Consider the following 23,861-nt stretch of genomic DNA (forward strand, 5'->3'; position numbering starts at 1 on the left):
CACATTGAACTTTTGAGGCAACACTTGTATTGTTACTTAATTTTGAGGCCCCTTGCCGTAGTTTAAAATCTGATTTAACAACATTTAATATTTTGGTTTATATTGTTTAAAAAATAATAATGTTTAAAGTAAATTAACTAATTAATTATGACTAACTGAAGCAAACACATAGTCATTGGGCTCACAGTTTATTTGTTGTTGCTCCTTTTGTGGCAGTTTGTCACCATGCAAATGTTTGATAACACACCATGCCAACAACTAGTGTCAGCTTGTTCTTCTGTTCCTGAAAACCAAAGTGCTCAAAAATTGTATTAATACTGCTTTAACAATAAATCTTGTATTTTATTAAAGGACTATAGTCTTAACACTACCATACTAATACTATACTAATATGTGCTGTAAGGTAGAATACAAGTGAGGAATTTCCTACATTGTATATGGTAATGTACTTTAGTAAGACCGTTCTTGGTTCGGGTTATGGAAGTCTGGGGTTCAGCAATCCCATTAACCCCTGATGTGTTTATTATGGATGGCATATCTCAAAATACCAGTGCCAAATGCCATGTTTTATAAAAATGTCAACTCCTGTAACGCTCAAATAATTGATAACCTTTTCTTTAATACTACTAAAAGAGAAGATGAGAGAGAGATACTTTATTGTCATCTCTCTTTATAAAACACAATTGTGTTTCCCCGATCCAAAACAAAAGAATGAATGAATTAACATTAGGTGCAAACAACAAAATACAAACACAGGTAGAGAACAAGATTGAAAACAAGCTACAAACATGTACAACCTTACCACATAGCAAATGCTTCTCTAAGTTCTGGTTTAGAGGTTGTTATACAACGTTATCTGGGTTTTGTAAGGGTAATTATTAAGTGTAAATGCGAACAAACGACCGTTAGATGGCAGTTTGGAGGAATGCATCAGGCACCACAGTGGATGGCGGAACAACTCCCAAATGAACGTTTTAGGAGGTGGTGAACGTGCTGGTTAAGTAACTGTTCAAAAACGAACCTTATGCAAGAAATATTATTACAAAATCCGGTAAAAGCACTGTCATTGAAGATCCTCACATGGGGAGGGAGGGTTGCGTCACCGCTTAACCACCTCTGATTGGCTGAGGTACAGTTCAGGCGGGGCGAGAGGAAGGCACTTTACGTCACGGATGGATGTGGGCATGCGTGAGGACGAACGTCAACCCAGTGGCTTTATGAAAGGCGAAATCTCACCATGAGCAGCAGCTGTTTAAAAACCGGTTAGTGGAAGAGAAGGAGCTCGTTTTGGAAGAACCGGGCTTGAACACGGTTCCATCTCTTCACCAGAGTCTGTTCGGCTTGGGTTATCCTCCAGCTACAAGTGTATGCTATCTGTATCCCCCCTCCTCATCGTGCGCTCCAACAACACAAACCACGGGGAAGAGCCAACGGACGTAACGTTAGCCGAGAAGGGAAGTGAGCTCCGGCTACTCTTTCATCAGGCAGGTGAGGACAAAACGTGCCATTTTTAATCTCATGAGAAACTCAGTGTACATGTGGATGTGTTGGGAAGCGGGACATGTAGCAACTCCAGCATTGTGCTAACCGTAGAGCTCTAGCTGGCAACAGATAACGAGTAACGGTTAGAGATGTAACGTTAACGTAGCTAGACGACTTTGTGACCGTGTGTCGGTCTGTCTGCTGATGTTGAAGTGTGACCGTGAAACGGAAGGCCCGATTCCTCACTCTTTACCCCTTGAACACGACAAAACATTGTAAAAAAAAAATCAATACAAAACATTACTTATCTTTATGGCGCGAAGGCCATACGCCTCAATGTTTATAACTACATATGAGGGCTTTATTATGACTTTATAACACACCATAACATGCATCACCAATTTGCATCTCCCTGTATCATTTGATTAAATCAGACTCTGTAAGGTAGAAAAGAAACTACAGCTACCAAGCAGCACTACATAGATTGATAGATGGATAGATACGTTATTCGACCGGCATCCAGTAGCTTATACGACACATACAAAACAGAACAGGACACACAGGAATACAGAATAAATACAGAGCAGTATAATGATAAAGATAATCTAGCCAGCAGAACTACTACAGAGAGCTGACACTATAATAGAGTATGTATCATTGGATGTAATGCAAATGTCAGGTGGTTAAAAAGTATGTGAAATATCCAGATGACACGTCCACTGTGTCAATAGCCGGATCAAATGGATAACTTTAACAGCGTAATGCCACCTATTTCCAATAGATTGAACAACTGCATTGGTCTGTTCACACGGCTTTCAAAAAGCTCTTTTGCAACTCCAATGAATTCGGAACGCTTCTACCAGGGTCCTGACTAAAACGTGGAATTAAACCACATTACACCACTTCGGAAATCTGAATGATCTCACTCAGATGAGATTGAATTGATTTCAAAATCTAGCTGCTTGTCTTTTAATCAGTCCGTGGCTCTGGGCCCAAATATGTCTCTTACATTCTTGTGCCATATGAACCTTCTGGGACTCTGTACCATCTGGGGCTAGCTTACTAGCTGTCCTGAGAGTTAGAACAAAACAGTGTAGCAGCGTTATTATGCAACACAGACACATAATTTAGACTGACCACTTCAACCAGTCAAGGCTAAACATGTTTCTATTTTACACTAACTACTCTACCCCAAACTTATATTTGTAGCATAGCTTTTAAATGGCCTTCATTTAAACTGGATGGTGAGGTATTGTCCTTATCACATGTTTGTACTTTTGTACTTTGTAAATTGTTTCCAAGGTTCATGGAGAACAAAAACAGTTGAGGAGGTAAAAACTACAGCAACACATTTTACATTATAAAGAACAACTTTATTGTAACACCAACCCTTTTTTATTACCAGGTCAAGCATGATAAGCCTTATTTAGGCCACAGTAAGTTGTTTTTTATACTATTAACATAGCTTTAAAGGCCACAATAAAGTTGTTCTTTATGCTATAAATGTTGCTTCTGTTTTTACTCTTCAGCAATTCTGACATTGGCAGCTATAAATTGTGACATGTTTTCATACTGGTGTGATGACCATCATTTGTACGCCAATGTCCAGAAAACTCAGGACATTGTGTGTGACCCCGCATCAATTGATGATCATAGACCTGTTGCCAATGACAGCCTGTCACCCCAAGTGGACTATTAGTCTGTAGGAATGTATCTGACTCTTCTCATGTGTTGAGAATGAGTCTCTGAGTATGAGCCAGTGAGTTCTGGTTTATTGACCCATTGTGTAAGCACAATTGTTCCATACATTAATTTGTCCCTCTATCAGTTAAACTTATTAGGATGGTTCTTACTGTTTAGTGATTGGTTTTAGGCATGTAGGTCACACGTGTTTCTATCAGTTAATCCAAGACAATTTTGTGTTTACTGGGACAATAAAAGCAAACTTGAACCTGACACTAGTCTGAAAATATCCTCAGGGTCTGAAAAAGGCTTGGCGATGAGTGTTCGGCAGTGTATTTTTATGTCCTATCCACAGGTGGCCATCTTGTATTTATTTATGTTTAAATGAAACCTCTGTGCTACGTTTAGTGAGTTTCTTTTTCAATGAAATGTAGAGTTTTTAAGCACCTGTGGAGTGTTATTTGTGGCAGTACAATCTGTGTCCACAACACTATTCTTGCATGCTGAGTATTTTGAATTGCATATGTGCCTGCAGTTTGCATAAGACTCAGGACTGGTAAATTCAATCTTGTATTGATTTGTAAGAGCAAGACCAAAGCTTGTGCCAGTCCCTCTCCACCAGTGGTTTATTTTTAATACTTTGTCAGCTTGATTTTAATTCTACTTCATGTTGTCAACCAAGACAACCAGCAATATGTAAGGACAGTATTGGTGCAGAACATTGAGCTTTAAATCTAAACAACTGTGGAAGAGCTGGTTTTTTTAACTCTAGATTTAGATGAGAGAAGATAAGTGCACTTTATTTATTCAGAGGTAAATCATTGTGAAGCCGTTGCAGTAAAAAGTACTATTTAGTATCCTGCTGAATCACTCTTTCACTCAAGCAAAGGAAAATAATATTTTTTATTCGATGAGTGTTCAAAGAAGGTTTACAAGGAACAGCCAGTAGCTCACGATGCAATGCCAAAACAAGCATAAAAGCATTAAAAATGGTATTTGGTAAGATGTGTTGGATGTATTTGACGGAGAGGACCTCGGAGGTGTAGTTGTGATGTAAAGGCCTGTACTCACAGTTGACATCCCTAGGTGGTGCCAGACTGTTCAGGTGCTGGATGTAAGGTTGCTTCCAGTCTGTACGGAAGTTGATGATGCAACAACATGAGGATCTAAATCCTGTGTGACCACTTATATCTGGTCTTTTTTTTACAGGCCTTTAAGTACATTTAGACCTGTGGTGAATGTTTCTTTTGTAGACTAGCGTGATGGTGGAAAATCTGAAACGGAAAGCAACGTCATCGGCTGTTTGGCGCAGCTGCTTTGATACTATTTTGCTGTTTCGAAAGTACTAGCGTGCATCCTCTTTATAAATCCCAAGTACAGGTTGAGTGGCACGTGGGTTTTGTGAGTTTAGATTTGTTTGTTCTCTGAATCAAACAAGGATATCTGATGGAAAGATACTAGCAACAGATGAGGAATGTGGATCAAGAGTTTGCTGATGAGTTTCTCAATTCATTGGTGAATTAATTGCTTTGTCTATAAAATGTAAAAATTGCCTAGTCTTCAAATTCCTTGTTTTGTCCTCAAATAAATTCTATTTAGTATATCGTATGCTTGAGATTTTTGATTGAAAAATTACTGAAGGGATTAATTATCAAAAATAGTTTCAAATAAATGTTCTCTTGACTATTTTGACCAATACGTTTATCTTAATTTTTATTTTACTTAATTTTTACTTATACTTCCAAACTCAAGACCTTGTAGTTGAAATGGTTAAACTAAATACTATTGCCATTAAATAGTATTTGCATTAGGACTATCTGTGTACCACCCATCTTTCCTTTGTTTTGATTTTTATCTCATAATTGTTGGTTCGGCACCCATTTATTTTGTATATTAGCCAACATATAATTTACAGGGTACTGTGTGTGGTCCATCAGTGCTACTTTTGTAATCTATGAATCCTAAAAGTTACAGCTACTGAGCTGTGCTTCTTCCTGTTCATACATTAGTTGGTGCCTGTAGATCAATCTGTTAACAGGCTGATAAATATGTTCTTCCCCATTTACTGGAAAGTTGCACAAATGCAAAAGAAAGAAGTTTATCTGCAGTTAAATTTAGCTTGAACAGTGAACATAATGTGTGAGAAATTATATAATGCTAACAATAACAAGTTTAGTAATGTAAATCTAGTAACTGTCTCAATGTCGTTATTTGGAAAACTAGCTTTTCAACCTTTCCACGTAGCTCCTCTTAGTCCCCCTGACTTTCAGTGAGCTAAATGGATACAGAGGAGCACCTGTTGGGATGTCGGCCCAGGCACAGTGAGGTGAACTGGGTCACAGAACTGGATTCTTGGCTCTGTTTGCTTCTGCTAGCATGTGACTAAGATTACACCGTAGTGCTGGGTCATGCTGTGCCGTGTGGGTGGGGGTGGTAAATGGTAAGAATTTAGCAGGTTGTGGTTCTGAATATTATGCCCTGACATAACATTTACTTTTCTTTTTTCTTTGCAGATGTTTATTGGTATATTACTTTTGTTGCAAAATAAAGACAGTTTTTCTGTTAGCGGCTACACATTGTGCCTTTCTTATCTTCAATTTGTGTGTGTGTTATGAAAGACATGGGGATTAAATGGCCACCCCCCACATCTGCAACTATCTGCAACCAAGTCATTTGTCAAGCAAAACGATCCTAAACTTAATATCTTAAAGTTTCATGTGTTGGTCAGACAAAACTAAGGAAACTATGATCAGAATCTTTCACTTTTGCCTTACATTTTACGATTTTTATTAAAGAAAATAATCTGCAGATTAATCGATAATGAAAATAATCCAATCAAGATGAGTTAGGCGAGTGGAACTCCCCTCTGGCCTCTCCATCTTTTTTTGGCATATCAGTATAGTTGAATAGATGTCAGGATGTAGCAATGACATCTCATTTGTTCTGTTCTGCCTTTCAGAAGAATCAGCACGATCTGTAGTTACAGATCTCTACTACATACATTAAGTATCTTACATCGGCAGTACTACAGTCTGTTTACTGAACTGTTTAACCACAACCCAGTTTTTCCAGACAACCTCAGCTCAGCTAACAGTTTTTAGCTGATGATTATGAAACTGCTGAGGGGCTGAATGAAGGTCATCGATCCACACAGTTACTGTACAAGCAAATGAAGCTAGTTTCCCTACTGCGAGCAATGGCAGGAGTCTGACTCGGCTCAGGTAGGCTTAAAGGATTTCATCAACTTCAAGCAACAATGGATGTCTTTAGTCTTAAATATCCCTGCTGGGGTTGATGGAAATGACTGCATGACTCACAGTAAATCAGTAAAAGGGTAGGAGATACACAAAAAACATTAAAATACATAAAAAGCATGAAAAGTAAACCACTTAAACAAACAAGGCTTCAACCTTTTGAAATGCAATACTGACCCTGAAAGAAAGGCTCTTTTAAATGAACTGTGTGGGTACATTAAAAACAGAAACATTCAACCCCTGTATGAAGGGGGTAATCATTAAGAGCATTATAAAGTAGTAATTGAACATTTTAGAAGAAGAAGAAAAAAGTCCATCACCAGAAAATGAATCAACAATTGTATTAAAGTCACTTCTCAACACAAGTGCTGTTTCTGTGTTAGTATTTTCTCCTTTCTTTCAGTTTTTTATATTAGTATAAATTTAATATGAATATATCACCTTGGGTCATGGGAATTGTAAAGGGTCTTTTTTATAGACTAAAGATGAATTGATAGTGAAAATAATCCTTAGTTTGAACAGTAAGTAGAACATAGCTTTAAGTCTTAACACGTCTCAGTGTTGAAACCTTTACAGCTAGTCAGCCTGCTGCCTCTTTAACTGTGTTTTAGAGACAAAGTCTTATCTTCATTCACCTCTGCTTCACTGACAGGAAGTTGACCAATGTAAACATGACCTTGCAGGCGTTTTACAATCCCCCCTTTACGCCTCCTCATGGGGAAACATGAACCTCTCGCGTGTTACCGGTCATGCAAAGTGTCGCCTGTCGTTGTATGTTCAAGAACATAGCTGCAAACAACCCACACATGCATGTCTTGATATAAACCAAAGTAGAGGCACTGAAATATCAGTTCAAATAGTTTCACGGCAGCTGTGAAATGATGTGCGATGATGGGTTTATTCATTTATTGTAAACTTAACAGGATGGCAACTAGTCAAATTTTGTAGTAATAACCTGTTTAAATAATACAGCAAATGCCAGATGCCTCTATTGTTCGTTGTCAAAGCGAATTATTCAAAGTAACAATGAAAAGGCATTTGCGTTCTTTATTCTGATAATAGAATAATCCTTTTAGTCATTTTAAAAGCAAAAATGTCAAATATTAACTAGGTGTTACTCTGCAAATATGATGATTTCCAGCCTTCCTTTCTTTATGTCATTGTAAACGGAGTATCATTTGATAAAAAAAAACTAGCAAGGTATCATCTTGGATTTCATGAGGCATTGGGACGGGATCACAATTCTTTGACAATATATAATCAAATGACTCATTAGTTGTAGCCCTTTTATTAAGGTGCTTTTTTTCTTCATATTGTGAATAAAATCCTTAAAAAGGCTCTATAACTGTAAAGTTGCATTTTCAAGGGACTTAGTGCAGACTGGGTGGGAATTCTTGAATTTGAACAAGTTTGAAAAGAAATTCACAAATTTGGTAAATAGTCCAGAATGTATGGCTGCACTGACAGACAAGCGTCTGGAGAGGATGCAATTCATACACACAGACACACGCATGTATGACCCACGGGCACACAAATTTGGCACTAGAGATGAAATCGGCAACACAAATGCGGCACAAGCCTGCACAGGATCCACAGATCAGGTTACCATGGTTATAGATCCAGCCCGTAACTCTGTCCACCAGCCTGCTTGTTCTGGGATGATTTAAAATGACCACCACAGTTGTCTTTGTTACTTTTGTTTTGTGCTTTTATCCTTTTTATACGTCAACTTGTAAAATAGTTATTTAATGTTTATGAAACTGCAGATTTCCTCTCTGTTACATAATCACATAAGCTGAGTTTCAGTTCTCTCGCACCAGTTCCCTGTGTCTCTTATTTTCTCACTTGTGTGCATATTCCCAGTCAACACCATCAGACAGGAAACACAGTGACGAGTCGAGGAGGGTGTTTCTGTCTCTTGGACGACAGTAGCAGTAGCATGGCGTCTGGTGTTAGTACATGCCTCATCAGGGTTTCAATCACCCAGTGGCTGCTGGGATACTTTCTGTCACTCTCCACATCTCCCAACTGACTCACAGTGCTGACAGAGCCACAGGCGAGGCAGCACTGAGCTCAATCATGTACTATGTGCTGTATTCATTGGTCAGAAACTTACTTGAAATACTTACTTTGTGATGATTTGTGTCATCACATGACATTGAAAAAAGATTATTCAGCTTTATTGAAGATTGGGCAATCATTTCTAACTGTCTTCTTATTGAAACATTTTAACTGATATTATTTCACCTAAGAATCTGAGTTATAATCAACACCTTGGTCACACTACACACTAACCTTTGCTTGTGATTAAATGATGTCTGTCAAATTAACTTATGTCTCACCACCCTCCTCCTTATCCTTGACCCCTTTGCCTCCTTCCCCTTCTCTTTCTCTTCTTCTCTTGCCCTCCTTCTTCTTCTACCTCTTTCTTCTTCTTTCTTCTTTCTTCTTTCTTCTTCTTCTTTCTTCTTCTTCTTCTTCTTCTTCTTCTTCTTCTTCTTCTTCTTCTTCTTCTTCTTCTTCTTCTTCTTCTTCTTCTTCTTCTACCTCCTTCTTTACCCTATCTCTTGCCCCTTCCACACAGATGCTCCCAGCTGCCCAGCTTGACAGGAGTGATGGGATGTGTCAGCTAGGTATTACACCTATCCCAACATTTTACACTGCAAGCAGGGAGACTGGCTGGGTGGGAAAAGATATTTTGGGATACATTTTTTAAAATTACTTTTGAAAAGGGAATATGACACTAGGTATGCCTAGGTATCATAGCCTTTTTATAGTTAAAATTGCAATTACGGTGTAGTGTAAATGAATCTCAAGCCTATATTGGTACTTTCTTTTACCATGCAGGGTTAATGGCTAACAAAGTCAATGGTCGCAGATTAAACTTTGTTGTCAACTTCATTATAGCTCGTCAAGAAGTTGTTGATAATTAAGTTGTGCTTAAAATTACAGCTCTTGCTGTTTGACAAAAACAATGACTCGTCACTATATTTTTTTACATGCATTGAAGAAACCTATGAGGTAAGGTAAGGGACTTTTTTATGTACAGTATATATGGTTGTTTGGGTTTTGGCCAATATACCTATATGTTTTCATCTGTTGTAGACACAAGCCCTCTACAAGAAAAATATATTTAGCATAAATCATCAGAGTATGAAAAGCAAAGGATGTCACACTCCTACCATCAGCCTCTTAACGCACATATAATGAAAAATGGGGGGAAAGAAAGTTCTAGCAAACGTTAGTTAATTAGTTACAGTGCTGTAATACAAAAGCAATGTTTTTTTATCATCAAAAAGTATAGTGTTGGTTTGCTTGATTTCTAAGTAATGACTGAAATGAAATTACCTTTTTATATAATGAACAGATGTGCATCGGTGTCCAGGGGTATGATGGAAGCTGGATCCTTAGTTCACTCTTCAACTGTCTAAGACTATTTATTTAAAGGCTTAGGTCAACATTTGAAGGCTTATAAGCCTAGGCTTATAACTCTTCCAACACTACTTCTCAAATGAACCCGTCAGTCGGCCCTGATGATCTAGTGCCTTATCCTTTCATTTACAATGCTCGATTCATTCTTTACACATAATGTACACCAAACCATCCTGCAATTTTCTTGTCAGAGATTAGTTGGTTTGCTTTTTTGACAAATATATTTATTTGCTTGGCCAGAAAAAAAAAAAAAAAAGATAATTAAGTCAACATAGACATAACTTAGTGCACCAAGTAAATGTTCACCTTTTTAGCATTAAGTGCTGTCAATGTAGTAAAACAGTGTATTCCACTTATGTGTATGTGAATGTGTGTTTTTGGTTAAGCAGGTAGCTGAGTGTCAGCTCTCAACACTGAGATCTTGTCAACCGTTTACGTTCTTATACTTTTGGTTCTAATACAGTAAATATGTGGCAGTTAATGATACATTGAATAAAAGGCCCTGCTAAAAGCCAGGTGTAGAACCGCACGACATAACTTGAGGTTTGTTTGACACAAAACACAAAAGTTGACACCAGGAATTAAACAATACTGCTCCATCCCTCCCTCTCTGCCTCCTGCTCTTTCTTCATCATCTCTCAAATCTGATCACTCTGTTCTTCCTCTCCATCAAACACGTGTTCATGTTTTACTCTTTCTCTTAACTCCTTGCATAATCTCGCCTGTGTGTGTTTGCCTTCCCCTCTCCTTGTGTGTCTGTCAGACCTGTTCGCAACATGGAATTGAACTGAACTGTAGAAATTGTACCTTTTTTTTTCAAAAGCAATTTAGTATTTATCAATTAATTTGTTGAGCATTTGTTAAACTGCCACCAACAATTACTTTCATTAGCGATTAATCTGCAGATTAATTTCTTAAATAAATTGTTACGTCTATAAAATATCAGATATAATGACCATCATAATTTCTTAAAGGCCTAGTTAATGTCTTCAGAATGTTAGTTTTGTCTGACTAATAGGGACATTCAGTTTAATATAACATAAGATATATATAAAAAAAAAACACTGATCCCCAGAGGTGGGAAGCTAGAGTCGGTTACTTATTGACAATGTTGTTTGAAAAATCACTTGCACGATTAATAATTATCTAATTATTTGATGAGATGTTTCAGCTCTACATCGGTTAATCACCTACAGTAGTACTGAGCTTTCATTATCTGTTAAGCAACCACAAAACCAACAGGTTCATACACCAGGAATTAGACTATGCTGCTCCACACCTGCTTAAACAATCAAATCCACTCTCTCTCTGCCTCCGGCTCCTTTTTCATCACCTCTCAACTCCGATCACTATGTTCCTCCTCCATCAAACAAGTGTTCATGTTTCACTCTTTTATGCAACATATCTATTTCTTTTCTTCTTTGATAAATGGTTGCCGTTAACATACTTATGTCATCCAAAATAGACAACAACAAGAGACTTGAGATAAGTTTCTAATCATCAAGAAGAGGGGCCTGGCAGCCTCTCGGGCTCTCTGTGATGAGACCTTCACAGTGAAGTTAGGATATTAGAACCCTTAAAGTTATAAATCAAGATATTAATCTCTCTGTTTATCTGTCTTTTTTTTTTTTCAAGCAGATGAGGCCGTCCTGGACGATGTAATCGGACTGAAGGATTCATCTGCAGCATTCACACCTGAGCGAGACAAAGAAGGGACAGAGGAGGAGGACATCGAAGACACAAGGATGGGCGTGGGGAAGAATACCACCTCTAAGTCGATGGACAGCAGCAGTGAGGCAGGAAGATTTGAAGAGGAGAGCAAGCATGGTGCCGATTTCTACCCTATTCCGGTAATCAAACGTGTTTAATGTCCTGTTTTTATAATATTATAAAACATCAGGAACATGCCTAAGACAAGCTCGTATAATTAAACTGATGACAAAAACAGGGTTTGATCACCTTGCCCGCAACCTAATATTTTCTTTCCTCTTTCTTTTTCTCACACTCTTGAGTTGTGTTGTGGAAGTTTTCCTGCTTTACTCTGGAGAGATGTATATAAAATCAAATAAATGGTGATAGAGACAGAGTTGTCTTTGTGCATTTATTTGCGGCCACAAATAGGTACCAGTTTCACAGAATACAGAGTAGTCTATGGAAGGGCACAGGTTGGAAGAAGACACATAGGCATTTTATACAATTTGGTTTGGAGGCGAAGTGATGGAAAAACACAGGGGGGCGAGCCAAACTGCCCTTTGATGCTTGTAAGGTAATAGTTATGTAAACAGAGTATTGGGTGATACACTCAATATTCTGTCTCAGTATGTTAAATAGTTTGATCAAGATTTGGGTGTGTCCTGTCTTTTGTTTTGATCAGGATGCTACACAGGTTAAAACATTTGGGTGTGTCCTGTCTTTTGTTAGTTCAGTCTAATCAGGATGCGTCTGTCTTGTATTAACATGACCGGCACTTCTATGTTAGCATCAAATGGCAGCTGGCTTGTTTAACATAGGAAACTTATATAATTAAAACAGTAGACATTTAAATTGCTATTACAGTTGGCATTGGGTTTTGCTTGGAATGTGTGCGCGTTTCCTCGTGAACTCACACAAACTGTACTTTGTCAGTTGATGCATATTGTTCCCATTCAGCACATCAATTTCCTTTTGTTTGTCCTCTTGGCACCAGGCGAGTGCTTCATGTAGGTGAAAAGGCAAAATGACAACATTAGCAATGTATCTGTGACTCATTCATAAAACAGGCACAGACTTATGCTTTATCATAACGTTTTTTAAATCCAGCATTGGAAATTAACTAGGTAATTGTTTTTACACATGTTCTGCTTATTTGTGAAAAGGGACTGTTCTTAACAATGGCTCAAGTGACTTTGTAGTGTGATGCTCGTGGTGATGAACCCACAGGGACTCAACACCCCTCCCTCAGCTCTATGTAGCTTATCAGTGTCTTTCAGCTCATTGTTTTTCCCACTTTACTGTTTTGGTTCAGTGTTACTGCTCTCAACAGCTTCATTTTTAGTCTAAACAGCAGCGGTTTTCATCAAAAAGCTCAAATTAACCCACAGTAGGACAATTTGGCCCTATACCCCCATGCCCAAATAATCAGTTAATGCAGGTTTAACCAAGGAATCTGAACACTTCTTCCACCACAGAATAAAATGAAGACAAAACTTTCCACAGAGATGTGACTGACAATGAAGCCTGCAAAATAACCTCAGTTCTGTTTGTCACATGGCTTCTCTTGGGTCATTTTCTGGTAGAACACAAAGGGATTGTTTTCCTGTATAACCCTTAGGTTTTAGACTTATTATTGTTAGATATGTATATCAGACTGCTAAGTGTTTAATCTGTGGGATTTAGCATGTAGACACAGCACAGTATGTTTACATGTGGAAAAGAGGAATTAAAAGTCTGTCCTCTCCCTGAACTGTTTTTGGAAGGTATCTCAGGACTGTACAGTAAAATCTGGGCTGTAGAAACCACTTCCCACACAGTATTAACGGAGTGGTAGCAGTTGATGGAAGAGCGTTATTCTAGTTTGTTCAGCTGTTAATTACACTTGACTTACTTTTCACATGGTATATTGCACAGACAGGAACTGACATCTCTTCTGTTAACGCTTCAAGCGTCATCAATCGTCTCCTTTGACAGAATGTAATAATGATTGCTTCATAAAATGTTCTTATGAAAGGAGAAAAGTCTAAATTGTGTGTGTGTGTGTGTGTGTGTGTGTGTGTGTGTGTGTTAAGGTGGTGGTAAACGGCGTGGGCGGTGCCAGTGGAGACCAGGATACTGAGAACACAGAGCTAATGGCCATCTACACAAAAGATAATCAAGGAGCAGAAAAGGTAACTCGAGAAGAAAAATAGGAGACGCGAAACACACAATCCTAATGTGTTTTTATTGATCAGCCAAAGTGCTAGTTTACGCCCAAATAATCGTTTATTTAAGCAGACTGACACATATTCACATGGTTCAAAAAGCTTACTAATCACTCGTATTCACAGTTTCAATGGCTTTGCTTTTCCTTCCTCACCTTTCCCCGGCATTCTTAATGATGTAATCCTTCAGATTTCAGTCAGAGTGAGTTATAACCCGTTTTTACCTTAGTAACAATAAGTGTGGTTTGGCACTATAGCAAACACAAACTTAAACACCGTCTCTGTTGAACATGCAACAGAAGTGCGGCTGCTGTGTATGTTTACAGTGCATCTGTACATGTTATTAAAAACAGGTCAGAGTAGTTTTCCACCCAACTACAGAGCACAACTCTCCATCGAACGGCTCCATGTGACTGCTCCTTCAAAGAAGTAAAACTGATCTGCAGTCTTGTTTTTGTAGATACATTTGTGATGAATAATTGCAGTCGGCGCTAACGCATTGCTTTTCCTGTGGCTGCACCACAATAAAAGTAACTTTGTGTTTTGCCAGTTCAGCAGCAGTAGGAAATGGTCAGTTTACATCATCAGCAACTAAATATAACTTTGAGAAGAATGAACAATTAATAGATAAACAATCGTATAAAAAAAAGTACCGGATTACATGCTGCATGGTTTCCTGTGAACCCCTCCCTTGTGTTTAGGTTATTTGCTACTCTGACAATGTTTTTGTCACCTGCTATTATTCATATATATATTTGGGTGCATCAGTGTGGGAGCCTGTGATTAGTTGTCTGTTGTTTGTTTTTCAATCTTACAAAGTGTTTAAAAAACATTTAAGTTAAATTAACAAATGGCTATTCCAGAAAACATAAATATTATTAAGAAGGTATTGTCCTTTAGATTCTCATGAAATCAAACTCTATTTCTATGTTTATAACTAATGTGTTCGTTTAGTTTTTAAAGTCCATATCCTTGTATAAATTACATTTTTGATACTACTAAGATTTATAGTTTGAGTTCAACTAATAAACATTTGGTGTTGGCTACAATATATGCTTGAATGCAGCTCTTAAAATAAAGTGTTGGAAAAGTCTATTGGCATGTTTCACTATTTACCTGATTCTTTGTATTTAAAACCAAGACGCACAAACCTCTGCTCAGCACAGACTCATCAAACCGTCTCCGTGTTCGCTTCCCTCTGTTCTGTTCTTTCCTTGTCACTGTGACTGTGCATTTTCCTTTGTTGAGAGAATGAAGTCATGTGTTTAGTTTTCTTTCACACAGTTTTGTTCTTTCACTTTTCTTTTTTTTATCTTATCATTCAAAATGTCAGCTTTCCACATACCTGCTGAGACATACTGTTCGCAACATCGCCAGTTATTTTCATATACTTTTCTATGAAAAAATTCTACTAATTACACAAAATTACAGGACAAAGTAAACATATCAAAAAAGTTATGAATTGGGAAGATTTCATTCATGTTTCTTTGTTTGTACGTGTCTGTGTAGAGCTCAATGTCTGAGACGTTGGACAGCACAGACAGTATTGACGCACGGAGGATGGACATGATCTATACTATTGAAGACACCCCACCCTGGTATCTGTGTGTGTTCTTGGGCTTACAGGTAAATGTACAAACGGAACTACTTTTTCTCAGTGTATATTATCAAAATATTTTCTTTAAACTAGAAGTGTCTCACAGTATGAGCTGAAAAACATGAACTCACACTTGTCCTGTATAATCAGGGTGCGTCATATCCTTCACTGTGGTTGTACTTGTCATCTCAGTGCAGTATTTTTCATCCGACTGTCCACAATACTAATTACGCAACTGGGGGCTAGACACAAAAATAGGATTTTGCTCACAATAGTCGTCATGTTGGAGGTTCAGTGGGTAATGTCCTCAGTGTTTGACCACAATATATCACAAAGTACAATATTTCTGACTGTACTTTAGTCTTGTAGTCATTACTGAAAATATCTTGAATATAGGAAAATAAATACTAATAGTCCTACTAAGGCTGCACAAGCCTCCAAATTTGTTATTGTAATATTGGGGGGAAAACACATTTGCAGATGGATTCAGTTGTCAGTAAATAAACATAATACTGCTTCACCTGAAGACAGTTATGACACACATTAGATGTATGAGTGTATGTCTAGAGGACACTGACAAATCTGCATCAAACATCACACAGGAATTTATGGCCAATTTTTAGTCAAATGTGTGGGATTTTTATGTTTTTGACAACTAACAGTTCCACATAAATGGGGGTATTATACTAATGTATTTTGCGAACATCTTAAAAGATTGTTTTCTATGGTGTTTTTGTGCTGAGTATACAATCAGTGTCCTTAAGTATGGACCTTCAAACACACGTATATACGTATACATGCTGACTCTGTGGCTTCTTGTCTTGCAGCACTACTTGACATGTTTCAGTGGAACTATCGCCGTGCCGTTCCTCCTAGCTGAGGCGATGTGCGTCGGCTTCGATCAGTGGGCCACCAGTCAGCTCATTGGCACCATCTTCTTCTGTGTGGGGATCACCACCCTGCTACAGACCACGCTGGGCTGCAGGTACACTAACAATACTGTCTCGCATTTCTTAGGAAAATGCTTTCCTGAATAACAAACAGACCTCCAAGTCATACAGCACGTATGTAGTCATACCTATACACATACTCTAAGGCAGCGGTCCCCAACCTTTTTTATGCCACGGACCGGTTTCATGTAAGACAATATGTTCGCGGACCGGGGGTAAATATGACGAAATAAAATGATACGGCCGGCATAAAACCAAATATAAGTGCATAAAAACTCACCATTACGCTGAATTAGTGGGAGCCCTGAGCTTGTGTCTCTGCAACGAGCCGGTCCAATATAGGGGTATAAATTCTTCACCAATAGTAAAAGGTTTCTTCTCTTAGCGACACGGTTAGTCACTAAGTATGACGCTCTCGGTGCACTCGTATGTGTTGATGTGGTGGCCATCAGTAATTGTTTATGACCGCGGACCGGTGGTTGGGGACCACTGCTCTAAGGCACATTATTGATATTAAAAAAGCCCTGCGGCACACCACCATCCAAAAATGTTACAAAGTGACACATTTACAATGACACTCAGTGTGAAACCTGGGCCTGTTTATTTCCCACTGATGCGTATCTTTTCCAAAACAACCTTTTCGATGTCTGCAGACATGTCATCAATACGTTTGGCAATTGTGTAATCTGAGAGAGGGACTTTGGCTACTTCTTTAACCGCGTCAGAGCCGAGCATCTCATTTACAATGGCTTTGCAGGCAGGTAGTATTAATGTCTCTGCCACAGTGTGTGGCTTTTTTGATTTGGCTAAGAGTTCAGCTACTGAGTAGCTAGCTTTGCCTGTTCCTTGTTCTAACCCTAACCCTTTTTTTTCAATAAAAAATTAGTCTGTGTTTGAAGTGACGGGTGTTTCGTTTGGAGATGGCGTTTAAGCTTGCTTGGGACCATGGCTCTAATCCAAACAAAAGATAACTTTTGGCTCAAGCTCACCGTTTTTGCTTTCGTTTGACCACTACTCATATTACGCTCTTTATCTGGGTTAGAATTTTGTCCAGGGCCCAGTTCTGAGTCTTCATTTTTCCTTTTCAAATATTTATCCATCGCTGTTGTACTGCTTGTCTCCGACACCTTTTGTGCTCATAACCAATTCTATTGTCTTAAATTAACAAGGTCATTATTGCGGCACCTACTGATGTGGAAGAGTATTTAATTACTAGTCAGTCTAGCCAGTCACTACATTGCAGGCACAGACGCGCAACCATGGCAAATTATTTGCAGCAGCTAAATAATTTTCTTCTGGACTAATTAAGTGAAATTGGATAATTAACCTTTAGCCTAATCTAACCTTTCTTCTTAAGGACCCCTTTTCTTTCCTACCCCTGACGACTCCTGACTAAGTGACATATTTTATGGATACTTCATATTATATTCAATACATAACAATTCAGACCAACTGATAAACTGTACAATTAATCCAATAGTGAATGTAATAACCTACAGGAAGTTTTTATAAAACGAGTGATTTGGATGAAGTTTGAGCAGATTATTTCCTTGAATATTGCATCAGAGATGAGTTTTCCTGTTTTTTAATTTAAATTCAGTGTTTTCTTCTCCATGAAGCTTGGCCATTGTTCTATTAGCTCTTTGGTTCTTTTAACGGCTTACTTTTCTAATGCAGGACGACGCTGTTCAGCAGCGAGGGAAGGTTCTGTGAATTTTATATTCTTGTGTTCAGGTCTTCACCGAGCCCTTATCCTTTTATATCGTTTTTAAATCTGTTTATTGACATAATAATAATCTAAACTTTAAAAATAAGAACTCCATTTAGTGTTCTTCACATAAACAATGAAATCCAGACATATAGGCCAACTGTATATTTAAAAAAAGAAAGAAAGAAAATCTTACACCCCTTAAAATCAAGAAGGCCTTGTAACCCAGGTGAAGCTTTCACTTCCTCACCTCCTCCCTTTTTATTCCCCCTCCCCCCTTTCTTCTCCCTCTCATCTCTAAGAACCACTTAAAGACAAGAGTCATTGTCGACATGAAGTTCCTCTTTTGCCATCCTTCCTCTTCGTGTGTGTGTGTGTCATGGTAGGTTCCCATAATTTCAGAACAGTCCGTTTTTAATATACATTTGTATTGAAAATAAATCATGAAATATATTTTGCAGGGATATATTATGTTTCTGACTTTTCTAAAGGATTGTTTTTAATTCTATAGCAACTGTATGAAACAAGGACTTTAAATGGTTATCAACTCAGAGAGTGATGAGTTTAAGGTCCTTCTTTCATTCATGTGACTGCAGTTTCTCTTTTGTAAGAGAGGAAAGTGAACTCCCCAGAAGTAGCTTGTATTTTCTGAAGACCAGAGGAGTGGCCTACATGTAGTTCAGCTCTTGCGTCACTTCTGGACAAGCTTTAGTCGATCAAACACACAGTCACATGTCTTTGTTGGTGGCCTATTATCTAAGAGGGAAGTCCCTGCTTTCAGCAGTATGCACATGTCAGGAATAGTTCATTTAACCCAGTTCTTCCCAGATTTATTACATTCGGTTAAACCAGGGGTCGGCAACCTTTACTATCATAAGAGCCATTTTGCCACCTCTTCCACCAAATAAGATTTGTCTGGAGCCGCACAACATAAACAGCTTATAAGTTGTATATATATATAGTTATACTATATTTGTTGCATTTATGAATAAAAAAAGTATCCCACTTTGAAATAAAAAAATGTATAGCTGCAGCCTAATAGCTTATAAAGAGTAAACGTGAAAAAATAGGCCAGTTTGTTTTTAATTATGTCTGTTTACAGTGTGTTTTCATCCACGCGGTGGTGGTGTTCATTTCTTTGGCTTTTAAACAATAAAAAAAAAATACATACAAACAAATATTTAGTTCCACGTTTTTTATGTCAAAACTACAGGGAGCCACTACAAAGGGGTTAAAGAGCCGCATGTGGCTCCTGAGCTGCGGGTTGCAGACCCTGGGTTAAACGAAGGCACCTGTTTGGTTTTTGAAAATACATTCATATCTTTCACCTCCTATTCAGCGTACACACGTACCACCGTCCTTCTTCTGTTTTATTTCCCTCTCAGCGCTCGCCTCGCCCTGCCCTCAAGGTGTTCGTTAGTCTTCACACCTCTTCATCCAGTAACTGGAATCTGTTGCTGCCAATTTTAGTTTTATGCTGTCAAACAAATGTAATGTGATCTGTTTTTTGTTTTGTAATCAGTGATTTACCTAATTAAATCCTGATGGTTATCAGTCCCAAGACTTGCCAATAAAATTGACATGAGACAAAATCTGTTGCCTTGGATATTATCCCATCGCTTGGCGCTGTGATTTAATGAAAGTTCATGTCGGCATGTTATTTTTCTTTCATAATAAAGGGAGTTCAGTTAGGTTAACTCTCGTTCTATTTTTGTAATGAGTCATTTTAATCACGTCGTGGCAGATTCTGAGTGCCCATTATTGCTCCCACAGCAATAGCTGCTGCTCCGGTCAAATCATCTTATTCAGACACAAACCCAGACAGATACTTGATGTTCTTTTTAACACATATATATATATATATATATATATATATATTTCTTACTCAAAAAAATAAATGCCTTGTGGAAAAGTACTGGATATTTGATACATGACATTTGTTTTCCTCACTAGGATGCAAACGCATCTGATATGGTGCAATGCATTCTTTTTACATTTTTCTCAAACACACTTCCCTTCGTCCTCCTTTTGGACGTGTATAACAACATTCCACATGACTTAATGTTGCTTGAGATTAGGTCAGGGGTCTAAGCAGGCTTTAGTTAGCTACTTTCCCAGTGTGCAAATAAGGAACAAATATATGTCTCAATTTCTGTCCACATACCAACGTCAACAGAGCACAGACTGTCCAGTACGACATACTGATCGTTCACTGTAACAGTACGGTACGGTCACAATGCATTATGCATTATTTTGCACATACAAACACCGTAGCAACATGTCAACAGATAAAGTTGGACAGTACTTTGTTTATGACTGTTTTAATGAGACACAAATGTAAGTGCCAACATGTGTGCTATGTTACTATAGCTTTTACTTAGTTGATGCGCGGCACAGCCAGCTCAGAGTTTTGTGTCAGGTTGGTGATAGTATAGTAGTATAATATAGTATAATAGTATAATATTTATAAATAATGCTAGAAAACAGCAACTGAAATATAAATTGTTATCTAGACAGATTTTCTGCTAACCTTTGTTAATATAAAGATTGTAGTTGATGCCTAATATTTGCGTTGTCATAGAAACAACAGGGACATTTTTTGTTCAGCGAAGCCTACAGAAAACAGTGGCAGAGGGCGTGATGGCTGTAAAGTCAAAATGTAGTCTCTATCTCTCTATCGCTCTATCTCTCTCTCTCTCTATCTCTCTCTCTCTCTCGCTCGCTCGCTCGCGCTGACAAACAAAGACACAGCAGAGTCTGGTCTTGGTTTCAACATAAGTGTTATTGAACTCTCCTCTTAGAGGAAGTGCTGCGTTGGGGTTGACACAGAAGGTGCCTTTCTATTACATTTTTAGCAACTGATGTTTACCATACCTTTCATTTGCATATTTAACATTTAAATCTGATCACAAGTGGTCAATCAAGAGCCAAAAACTTGTAGAAGAGATGGATGTAGGGGGAAATGCATTGTGGTTTGATGAGTCATTATGCCAAGAGAGATCGATCCAAAAAAACAACCCCAAAATGCTTTTCCATATTTTCCTTTTTTAGTTTTACTGAAATAACATCTGCCCAGTATAATCACAAGCTTTCCTGGTGTTTTCATTTGATTTCACTTTATTATCAGGATATTTGTCTTGCAGCCCAAGACGTACACTGTTTCACATGCATAACAAAACCCAACATTTAACCAAACAACAAAACAAATACAACAAACTTATATTACATCAGACATTATGAATAAGTGTCTGAAGTGCTTTCAATCGTATCGCTCCTGCAGCTGTACTACTAACTCTAATTTTATTCTGTGTGTTCACTTCCTCTTTCTTAAGAAAATAAATGTCCTCTGTCACTTTGTCTTTTCACACCTTTGTATTTATGTCCTTGGCATTTCCACTAATGTCATTAAAATGTATTTATTCAGTTTTGTCTCTAATCAGATTTTTTGATACCCTTTACTGTAATCACCACTAATTAGAGTTGTGATGTGCAAAGGTCAGCCACACTGTAGCGCGTAGTTGAACATGGTACTGTATGGCTTGAGGGAAAGAGGAAGAAAATGGGTGAAGTAGGGAAATATGTGCCAATAATAACTAATCTTACTTCCGCATCATGTGTTTAATTGATCTTATATTATCTAACAAACAACCAAGGGGATTCTCATGCTCTACATAATAGCATGAACTCTGTATCCCACAATGATGACTTGTACCTTAAATGCTGTCAACCGGTGACTCTACACAAAAAGAAAACCTTGCTTTTTTTTCATTTTTGACACTCCTTGTGTTGTAAATGTATGTGATTATTCACGTTTGTAATGTTATTTTTAAACTGTGCTTTTTCGTTGTTTAGGTTGCCTTTGTTCCAGGCCAGCGCTTTCGCCTTCCTCGCACCAGCCAGAGCCATCCTGTCACTGGACAAATGGAAGTGTAATAACACAGGTAACGGTAGAGATTTTATCAATACAATTAACTACTGAGCGCAATATTTCCTTATTGAGTTGTTATCCAAAAGAATATGATGTAAGGAAGAAAGAACAAATCTTTTTAGATCTGTTTGTTTCAGGTGAAACGGATGATAGCACCATCATGGACAAATGTAAATAGAAACAGTATTGGTGAATGGCTAAGAGAACTGACTGCATGTATATCCTTAGAAAATGATTACCTATTCTATTAAGGGAAAACTAGAACTTTAAAAATCTAATTTATTTATAGAAGTATGGATTCCTTTTCCAATCATGGAAGATATCAGTGGAGTGAATTTAGAGATGCTTGATATGCTCCTCTGCTAGAAGCAGGATGGATGGATAGACTTTTTTTGTCCACCTCGGTAGAAATTTGTCTTTGGCATCTCCATGTACAGCACAGGTGCATACAATACACATAACACAACACACCATTAAAACGTACTAATATACAGTATACAATACTGCAAATAAGCATGTAGTAGCAAAGCAAGTTACATTCATAATAAAGAGAGCACATCCTAACATAACAAGTTTTCCCTAATGCAGTCATCTTTTGTTCAATGTCTGTATGGCATAGGGAATGAAATACTTTTATCATATTTTCCAACTGGCCCTTGGGTTTGTATGATACTTTCTTTTGTTTTGGCCACATCAAATTCCTGTTCACTTGTGTGACACCAGTCCTGAAGTTCAGTGACCTTGCTGAAATAAGCCTCATATACAACATTGTCTTTCAGGAAAAGACCAACAAGAGCCATCTCATCAGCATATTTGAAAAGCTTGACATTACTGCTGTAGTCATTTCATTTGTGTAAATTGAAAACAGCAGTGGTGACGGCACAAAGCTTTGTGGTGCCGTAGTGTTTAAAACAAGCTCGTCTGAGCAGACTCCATTCAATAAAACTCTGAGTGCGGTCAGTCAGAAAGCTTTTGATCTAGAGAATAAGACCACCATTCTGTGTGTGTGTGTGTGTGTGTGTGTGTGTGTGTGTGTGTGTGTGTGTGTGTGTGTGTGTGTGTGTGTGTTTCAATAATAAACTTTATTTATAGAACACTTCTCATACACATTTCAAGAGATGCAGCTAATGTTGTACATAAGTACTAATCTAATTAGGTTTTGTAATTTTTCATCTGTCTTTTTCCAGGATTAGAGGTTCCACTATTCAACAGCACAGAGCTCCTCAACACAGAACACATCTGGCACCCAAGGATACGAGAGGTGAGGCAATGAAAGACTTGAAAGGTGGATATTAAGGGAGCGGGGGGGGAGCTTGAAACCAAGAGAAATAGATAGATAGATGTGATTAAATTGCTATAAAACATGTTCTTGTGGAAAGGTAGTTTGTTTGATGAATGAAGGAAACTGAATTCAATGTCTATATAAGCGTAAGATGTTATTCAGCTTAATTATAATAACTCCTTATGGAAATTTTTACTTGACTATAGTTAAACTATAAAAGTGCACTCAGTAGAGGGCAGATCTCCACCAGGTGTGTCTGAGGTCATGTAGGTGGGGAACAGGGAGTGCAGGGCAGGCTGTGTGTCTAGTGTGTGTGCATGACAGTGGAATGAAGGGGAGACAATATGCAGGTTACATACACTGTGTTAGTAACTAGTAACAGCATGAGAAGACGCGCTCCATTGTAGTCGGTGCTCTGGTCAGTTTGTCATTTGCTAAGCAATAGTGATACATGATGCATACAACAATCCCTTTCTTCAGAGATAGGGCTGTAACTACGTCTATATTCATTATTGATTAATGTGCTGATGATTTTCTCAATTAATCGTTTGGTCTATAAAATGTAAGAAAATAGTGAAACATTTTCTCAAAGTCCAAGGTGATGTCTTGTTTTTTACTAAAGATATTCAGTTTAATATGATATAAAACA

General features: G+C 37.9%; 1 protein-coding gene across 3 annotated transcripts in view; it reads left to right on the forward strand.

Annotated features, from left to right (window-relative positions):
* The first annotated feature begins 1,201 nt into the window (after window positions 1–1,201).
* slc23a2 (solute carrier family 23 member 2) overlaps window positions 1,202–23,861 on the forward strand; it is a 33,382-nt gene continuing 10,722 nt past the window's right edge. The window contains exons 1-8 of one of the 3 annotated variants that reach the window (XM_029439493.1): window positions 1,376–1,488; window positions 9,004–9,052; window positions 11,487–11,701; window positions 13,616–13,714; window positions 15,257–15,373; window positions 16,172–16,329; window positions 21,855–21,943; window positions 23,118–23,191. In XM_029439493.1, the coding sequence (XP_029295353.1) occupies window positions 9,004–9,052; window positions 11,487–11,701; window positions 13,616–13,714; window positions 15,257–15,373; window positions 16,172–16,329; window positions 21,855–21,943; window positions 23,118–23,191 (801 nt within the window). In that variant the 5' untranslated portion in view covers window positions 1,376–1,488. Of the gene's footprint in view, window positions 1,489–9,003; window positions 9,053–11,486; window positions 11,702–13,615; window positions 13,715–15,256; window positions 15,374–16,171; window positions 16,330–21,854; window positions 21,944–23,117; window positions 23,192–23,861 lie in introns of all 3 variants that reach the window. The other 2 variants (XM_029439491.1, XM_029439492.1) reach the window with 2 other exon arrangements.

The sequence above is a fragment of the Cottoperca gobio genome, chromosome 9, assembly GCF_900634415.1.
Source record: "Cottoperca gobio chromosome 9, fCotGob3.1, whole genome shotgun sequence".
Taxonomy (NCBI): Eukaryota; Metazoa; Chordata; class Actinopteri; order Perciformes; family Bovichtidae; genus Cottoperca; species Cottoperca gobio.